The sequence below is a fragment of the Lupinus angustifolius genome, chromosome LG15, assembly GCF_001865875.1.
Source record: "Lupinus angustifolius cultivar Tanjil chromosome LG15, LupAngTanjil_v1.0, whole genome shotgun sequence".
Classification (NCBI taxonomy): domain Eukaryota; kingdom Viridiplantae; phylum Streptophyta; class Magnoliopsida; order Fabales; family Fabaceae; genus Lupinus; species Lupinus angustifolius.
This window is the reverse complement of record NC_032023.1, coordinates 16094416-16103271: the sequence shown is the minus strand read 5'-3', so window position 1 is coordinate 16103271 and position 8856 is coordinate 16094416. Positions and strand designations below refer to the sequence as shown.

General features: G+C 35.4%; 1 protein-coding gene across 1 annotated transcript; it reads right to left on the bottom strand.

The window, feature by feature from the left end:
- On the bottom strand, window positions 564–2508 carry LOC109328284. The gene is made up of 4 exons (XM_019561684.1): window positions 2214–2508; window positions 1824–2130; window positions 1166–1224; window positions 564–1002 (listed from the first exon to the last, which is right to left on the bottom strand). The coding sequence occupies exons 1-4, from the start codon at window positions 2344–2346 to the stop codon at window positions 971–973; spliced, it is 531 nt and encodes a 176-aa protein (XP_019417229.1). The 5' UTR covers window positions 2347–2508; the 3' UTR covers window positions 564–970.

Below are 8856 nucleotides of genomic sequence, written 5' to 3'. Positions count from 1 at the left end.
TTACCTTTGACCCATAGCTAAAGGGCAATTTTTGGCCCATGACAACCGGAAAGAAGTTGGGCTCTGGCTCTGATACCATAAAGATGTTTGAATATTGGAATGGCTCAATCTCTATTGATAATGATGAGTGCAATTTATAAGCAACCTAAAGCTGAAGTAGTTACATCAGATAGTACCTAAAGGAAGGTTGTTACTAGTGATAAACTACAAAATAAGATTCCATAACTATTAGGAATATATTGTTAACAGAATGTGAGAGAAAAAGATGCAGAGTTGTTGAGTAAAGTAAGGCATCTGTTATTTTCTCCTATCACTAGCAACCCATATGCTGATGTAGGGAGACATGCAAAACAAATTCACCATTCGCCAACAACTAGATAGCTTTGCAATTTGCCGTTATTAAGTTAGAGACATTTTGATGAGTTGATCTATCCTGTGTGTTCAGTTTGTAAAGACCAAATACTCATCCACTCACTCTAGACTCCATACATTAATCCAATTCACAACCACTGATAATATACTAATAGAAACTGAGCCTCTATGGAATATTGCAGGGTGGTGACTTAAGTATATTTAACACCAACATAGTAGAGACTATATTACTATAAAGTTGAGGTCTGCACAAAAGGGAAATGGGAAAGGGATTCAATGTAAAGAGACCACCTAGAGGAAGTTTCTCAAGTTTCGACAATGCAATGCTGACTAAAGAGAGTAATAAAGACAGTCAAAAGAAACATGCTACATACAAAATGGTAAATATCACAACTTTCATATTCTAAAAAAGTTGATATAATTCCATTTCATACATCCAATCTCTTCTTTTAAAATTTCTGTTATCAGACAAACAGTTTAACCTTAGGAAGAAAAACCCATGCCCAGAAGATCCTCCCCGCACAGTCGAAAGAATCCATTTGCTGTACATATCTCCTACTAAGTTTACTTTCTTTGTTTTGAAAATACAAACAGAATTTCACTTCCTCAGAATTCTAGTTTTGATACCCCCTGGATTTTATTAACACAAATACGCGAAGCTTCAGAAAAATGCTGCAGAAAATACTCAATACGAGAAATAAGAAAGGGTGGAATCGTGGCTAAGATGATAATTCGACTTCCACCCCCAACCCAAAAAAATAATGAAAAAACAGGGAAAGAACTTGCCACATACCTTCAACTTCCTCAAATTCAATTTCCTTAACCAAATCAGATGCTGCATTATACTCAAACCTACAACAGAGTTTCAAAGCATGTTTTTGGTGATTAGATTAAGACTCATGAAAATTTCATGATGACTGTTTTAAAAAATAATACTCAGCTCAATTTACAACAGTGAAGTTTATACAAAACATTACAAAATGCTCAACCAAACTTCGTAGAAACCATCTTAAAGTAGGCACCGGAAATGTTACAATATCTTTTCAATTATTACTGTTCTAATAATCTAATAATCACTGGAGATAAGGGACTGGGGAATACAGTAGTTTTAGAAGCGCAAACACAGCCATGTAGATACATTATGCAGGTTCCGTTTCATGTGAAATTTGTGGAGTCGCATAATTCATATTACTGTTATTTTAAGCAATTCGAGATTAACTCATCATGGAAACTAATCAGAGAACATTGTTAAATTTGTTAAACCCAGATAAAGTGAAACTAAGTGTCCTCATTGGTCCTAACACTTGTCTGATCAATTCCTATTTAAACTTAACTATGAAACCACTCTCTCTTATGATCAGTTCAAAATTCGACATTCGCTTTCTCACCATCATCTTTTCCATTAATCATTAATCATCATATAAGAAATAAAAGCGATAATCGGAATTTACCTATTAGACGAAACGACTTCGAGTTCATAATCAGATGCAGTCTTAATTGCATAAAGAATTTCATTCTTACGGGTACTGGCCATAAGCAAATCATACTCAGTTGGAATTACAACTGCAAAAAAGTTATCATTAAGTTCGCTAACACAAATTTTGTCAAGAGCTGCAAGTGCAATCCTTCGTTTAAGGGAACCAGTGTCAGGGTCAACAATGTAAACAGCAAAATCTGTAATTAATAGGATTCGGCATTTAATCTTCCCTGAACCAGTGAATTTCAACACCTTGTCTGCAAATAAAACTAACTGGTCCCCTGTAAAAAAAATAATAAGAAATATGATATGGAATTAAATCGTGAAATTAATGAATAAGGGATTTTATTTTGAAGAAGAGAACCTTGTTTGTTCATGATCTTCATCAGAGAGGGATGAGAAAGGACGTTAATGTGGTCTCCTTTGGATGTGGCGTTAACTTGATCGGTCGATTCATCGTTTTGGGCGTCGTTTTCGGAGTTTTCTTCGATCGGCATCGTGAATGGTGGTTCCGTCGTGTGATAGACTCAAAACTCTAGAATTGAAACTCACGTTACGTGCATGCGAATGAGTCGAGTTATGAGTTGAGATGGGCTAGCTCGGTGCGGTGGACTTGGACCATGTGCAATGCGGAATGGTGGTTCCTTCTTAAATTATATGGTACCTTCTCTTCCCTTCGTTCTATATTACTCAGATTTATACACTTATTAAATCATTTGCTATTGATATTTAATTATTGTTGATTTTTCAAATAAAAAGTAGATAATAGTATATATATATTTAAACTATTAGTGTACATATTTTACACTCTTTTAACTTTATTGTTACACAAAACATAAAAACCAGTTAATTTTTATTTTAAAATATTATAATTTTGTGATTTTACTCTTCCAACTTTTTTAATTTTTTCAATATATGAAAAACATATTAATGCAAAAAAACATAATAAGTATTTTATAAAAAAAAATTAGATGATGACTTATAATGGAAGCGTAATAGAGTATTACTAAAAAAGTAAATATACTTTCTTAACTTGATTATGATTATGATTTTTATTTTGGTTAATAATCACATGTGATGGCAAAATGAGGTGTTGAAGTGGGTGCATATAAGGATAGTAACGGGATCCGACCTGGGGAGTGGTTTCTCATTCTCAAATGCACTCTTTGAAGGTATCCACAAGTACCAAATAGATTTTTATTTTTTATTATTTATATATTTCATAACAATTAATATATAAAATAATTATTTCACCACTCCTCACAAGATGCAGTCCTAAATTAACAACCAAGTAGATTTGTTGTGGGCTAAGGATTGATCACATCGAAAGATATCACTATTCAATTAATACACAATAGTCATGTTATGGGAGACTTTGACCCTTGAATTATGAATACATAAAACGGGTTGTGCTGCTCGTTTAGCTTGCACCCACAATTTTCATATGCCAAGCATGTAAAAACTTGTGTGATCAAATGAGTTTCTTGGTGAAGATATTTTATTCACGAATACAAAGCTCGAAAGTGATTGAGTCATTTCAACTCATTGCACCATCAAAGCAACATCAAGAACGTTCTGTTTTGACACTAATAAATAATTATAAGATCAAGATATAGAATGAAATTATGGGACCAAACTCAAATTCAAATTTGAGGAGCCCTTATCATTTCATGTTTTATAGTGTTAGAGAATTGTGTAAGGAAAGAGAAGAAGAATAAGGTAGAAGAATGGAAGAAATTGTAGCAATGTATATTCATATACTTCAAAGGATCACAAGCTAATTTACTACTTTCCATAACAAGATTAACAAACTTTAACTACTTGCTATATCTAGAAGCTACAAACTAACTCAACTAACTCTAATGATTTCACTTATTAACACCCCCTCTTAATCAAAGAGTTATCCTTTTACAATGATATAGCAACAAACAATTACACAATCTTATCACCAAAGATATGTACATTCAACATATCTCTAAACCTCTTAAACTTGTCAACATTGAGAGCTTTTGTCAACACATCAGCTTTTTGCAAATCTGTGGAACAATGAACCATCTTAACCATTCCCTTTCCAACTTGATCTCTTAGAAAGTGGAACCTTGTCTCAATATGTTTACTCCTTCCATGGCTAACAGAGTTCTTTGCTAAGTTTATGGCTGATTGATTGTCCACCCTTAGCTCGAAATCTTCAAACTCTCCATACCTTAATTCTGTCCTTAAGTGTATCAGCCATAGACCTTGGCATGTGGCATTGTAGGCTGCAATGTATTCTGCTTCACAAGTTGAGAGAGCCACTACATCTTGCTTCCTTGAATTCCATGACACAGGTGCACCAAAGATGGTAAATACATACCCTGAGGTGCTTCTTCTATCCTCTTTATCTCCACACCAATTAGAATATAAGAAACCAATAAATCCTGATTCACTCTTCTGGTTCTGCTTTGGAAACATAACACCATAGTTTGAGGTTCCCTTTAAGTATCTGAGGATCCTCTTTGCTGCTACCAAGTGTGATTGTGTAGGGCTTGCCATTTACCTGCTTATCACCCCTACTCCATAGGTTATTTTGGGTCTGCTATGGGAGATGAATCTGAGACATCCAACCATTTGTCTATAGAAAGTTGCATCTGCAAGCATTTCAGGCTCTGCTTCACTTGGGTTCTGATTTCCTTCTACTGGCACTGATGCAGGCTTACAATTCATCATTTTAAATCTTTCTAGTACATCAGTGATATACTTTCTCTGGTGCATTATGATTCTTCTTGATGTCTTGAGGAACTCTATGCCAAGGAAGTAAGCTAGCCTCATTGCTTCCTGTAATCACCAAGTCATCTACATAAAGGCAAATTAGAGTTAGTTCACCTATGCCAGTCAGATTGACATAAACACCATGTTCTACTCTGCATTTGATGAAGCCAATGGATGTTAGCAATGAATCAATTCTCTTGTTCCAAGCTCTTGGAGCTTGCTTCAATCCATACAGTGCCTTTTTCAATCTCAGCACCTTTGTTCTATCTGTTGATGTCTCGAATCCAGGTGGTTGAGTAATGTATACCTCTTCCTCTAGAGGTCCATTGAGAAAGGCACTCTTGACATCTAGTTGCCATTGTTTCCAACCATTCCAGCTAGCTAAGGTCACAATTAGTTTAACTGTTTCAAACCTGGAAACTGGTGCAAAGACTTCATCATAGTCATAGCCTTCCTTTTGCATGAAACCCTTTACTACAAGCCTTGCTTTGTGCTTAGCAACGCTTTCATCTGGTCTCAGTTTGACTTTGTATACCCATTTCACAGCAATAGGCTTCTTGCCAGCAGGTAATTCTGCTTCTTCCCATGTGTCATTACTTTTGATAGATTTGAGTTCTTCATTCATTGCATCACACCAAACATCTTCTTGGACTGCCTCATTGAAGTTGATTGACTCAACCTCACCTAGGAGTTCTAGGTGAACTAGATCTCCCTCATCTGTGATCATATCATCTGAGAACATCTCAAACTCACTGAGCCTTAGTGGTAGATGCCTTGTCCTGGTTGGTCTGCACTGAGCATCCCTGATCATTTGATTATGTGAGTCAGATTTCAAGACTTTGATCTTCTTGCAGAGGAAACATGGTGGGTGATTTGTTGTGATCAACTGTCCTTAGAGATTCATTCCAAGAACTCAACTCATCAAAGTGGACATCTCTATTGAAGTTTATTTGTTTGGTGATAGGATTCAAGAGCTTGTATGACCCTGTTGAGTAGTATCCAACAAGAATCATTAATTCACTCTTATCATCCAATTTCTTCCTCAATTGGTCAGGAATATGTTTATAGCAAACTGATCCAAAAACTCTTAGATGCCCTGCTGATTGTTTCTTTCCAGTCCAAACCTCTTCTGGAACTTGATTGATCAGTGCTTGCGTTGGACATCTATTCAGAACATATGTTGATGTCATCACAGCTTCACCCCAAAGATTAAGAGGTAGACTTTTGCATTTCAGCATGCAGCTCACCATATTCATGATAGTTCTGTTTCTCCTCTCAACTACACCATTGTGTTGTGGTGTGTAAGGAGCAGTAACCTCGTGAATTATGCCATGAGCTTCACATAAAGATTCAAGCTCTCTTGAGGTGAATTCACCACCTCCATCAGTTCTAAGGATCCTTAGTTGTTTCCCCGATTGCTTTTCTGCTAGAGCTTTGAACTTCTTCAGGTTCTCAAACACTTCACTTTTGGCCTTGATGAGATAAGTCCACATTTTCCTGCTGAAATCATCAACAAAAGACACAAAGTATTTGTTTCTACCTAGTGATGGGACCTCAAAAGGCCCACACACATCAGAATATACAATATGTAGTATATCGAAGGCTCTTGTTTGAGTATGCTTACCAAATGTAGACCTGGTTTGTTTGCTAATCAAGCAACTATCACATGCTGAGTTTTGAGGCTTGATTTATGGCAACCCAATGACCAAATCTTTGGTGCTCAATAGTTTGAGGTCTTTGTAATTGAGATGACCATATCTCAAATGCCAGAGCAGAGATTCATTTGGGGCTGCTTCTGCATTGAGACACTCAGAGTCTCCAATTCCAAGCTAAATTTGAAAAGTTTTGTTGCTTGATAGAGGGGCTTGTAGAATTCTTCTCTTCATGTTGTCTAGGACTTCCATAATTCCATTGTTTAGTCTCATAGTGAAGCCTTTTTCATGTAGTTGTCCTAGACTTATGAGGTTTGTCCTCATTTCAGGAACAAGCAATACATCTGTGATGTAAGCTCTCTTACCATTCTCCATCTTGAGAGGAATATCTCCCATTCCTTCAGTGATCACCACTCTGTTATCTGCAAATTTGACCTTGCTTCTCTTGCTTGGATCAAAATGCACAAGCCACTCTTTATGCCCAATCATGTGATTAGAGCAGCCAGAGTCCAAGTACCAAGTGTCACTTCTTCTTGTTGTGCTATATGTTGTCATCATAAACTGCACAACTTCCTCGTGAGATTCATCAATCTCTTCTTTGGCAAGGTGTGCTTCTGAATCTTGCCTTCTTTGATTCTGGTTCTTGCTAGGAGCTAGGCACTCATTTGAGTAGTGCCCGAATTTATCACAGTTGAAGCATCTGACCCTTTTCTTGTCAAACTTCTTCAATCCTTTAAATTGTTTGTATCCATTTCTTTTTTATTGTTCTGGTTGCTCAACCTTGTTCATATAGCATTTTCTCGAGTTGCTCTTCTGTTCAACATACTTTTATTGATTCTTGATTGAGTTCCTAACAAGAAATGCTCCCTTCTTTGTAGTTTGTGCCTGCAGAATCCTCTTATTAAGCCTCTGCTCATGAGCTTCAAGTGATCCTTGAAGCTCCTCAACCTTCATGTTCTCCCCTCTTCCTGATTCTTCTATGGCTATCACTACATTATCAAACCTTGGAGTTACTGACCTTAGCACCTTTTCTACAATGGTTGTATCCTCCATCTTCTCACCACATGCTTTCATATCATTGATGTGTGTGATCAATCTTGTGAAAAAGTCAGCAATTCCTTCATCATCTTCCATCTGCATGAGTTCATACTGCCTTCTCAAGGTTTGTAGACGAAATTTATTTAACTGAGCTGCTCCTGCATAGTGTTTTTCTAGCACATCCCATGCTTCCTTTGCTGTTGCAGATCCTGCAATCTTTTCAAAGTGGGCATTGTCTACAACTTGATGAAGGAGACATATTGCCTTGCAGTCTCGTTTCTTGTTCTGTTTGGGTGCATTCCTTTGAGCTTCGGTGGCTCCTTCTTCCAAGATTGGCAGCCCCTCTTCCACGATGTCATCAATATCTTGATAGCCAAGTATTGCCTTCATTTGTATGCACCATCTGCTCCAGTTTTTGCCATCTAACACAGGAAGAGTTGTGACATAATTCCTTGTTGTTTGAGCCATTTCTTGTTGCAGCGGAAAGCTTTGTTGATCTTCTTAAGGCTCTTGATGCCAAATGTTAGAGAATTGTGTAAGGAAAGAGAAGAAAGTGTAGAAGAATAAGGTAGAAGAATGGAAGAAATTGTAGCAATGTATATTCATATACTTCAAAGGATCACAAGCTAATATACTACTTTCCATAACAAGATTAATAAACTTTAACTACTTGTTATATCTAGAAGCTACAAACTAACTCAACTAACTCTAATGATTACACTTATTAACATATAGTTTATACGGCAGGTTGGAAACAAATCACTAAATCGACATAAACCAAAAGGTAGTATCCGTGAAAGTGTGACAATTAAAATGCGTTGGAATGAAGGAAATCATAGATTCAATTAAATATAAAGTTTTATCAATATTATTTATTATTATGCATATGTAATTTCACATATAAAATCTCACACACACACAATATATATATATATATATATATATATATATATATATATTATTTATGTACAATAGTGTGCATAGGCACTTCGTGTCTGCCGTCAATATTGTATGCTTGTATTACGTATTCAATTTTTCTATATTTCATTTTTTAGAATTAGAATGCATTTGTTATATTTTGTATACTTTATATTATAACTTTTTTGTATTCATGATAATGTTCACTTTAAGGTGAGAGATATAGTTAATTATTAAGTTTGTGGTGGTTATTTAGGATTATTTGTTTTTTTTTTTGTAAAAATTAAACAATGTTAAGGGTGAAATAGGAAGTAAAAATTATACCATAGTGGAAGTTACACCATGTTTTGGCTTTATATATAGTATAGATAGATGTAATAAAAAAATTAGAAAATTAATAATATCTAATAAATAGATCTTATTATTTTACACACAATTTAATAGATATATATACAAATATGATATATTTGATGAAGACTAATGATGGATGGATTTGACAAGTCATGTTTGTCTTTTACTTAATCCTAAATATTGTCATAATCTACGTTTTTAATCTAAACTTAGTCTTAGACTTGATAGTACCCAGCTCTATTTCGATCAGTTCATTATTGAGCCAAATTAGATGAGCGGTTAACATTGGGTCCTAATCAT

Coding starts and splice junctions, on each gene's coding strand:
- LOC109328284 (XM_019561684.1), bottom strand. CDS start 2,346: ATGCCGATCGAAGAAAACTCCGAAAACGACGCCCAAAACGATGAATCG. Junction 2,131..2,213: donor GAAGATCATGAACAAACAAG/GTTCTCTTCTTC, acceptor TTTTTTTTACAG/GGGACCAGTTAGTTTTATTT. Junction 1,225..1,823: donor GAAGTCGTTTCGTCTAATAG/GTAAATTCCGAT, acceptor ACTCTGTTGTAG/GTTTGAGTATAATGCAGCAT.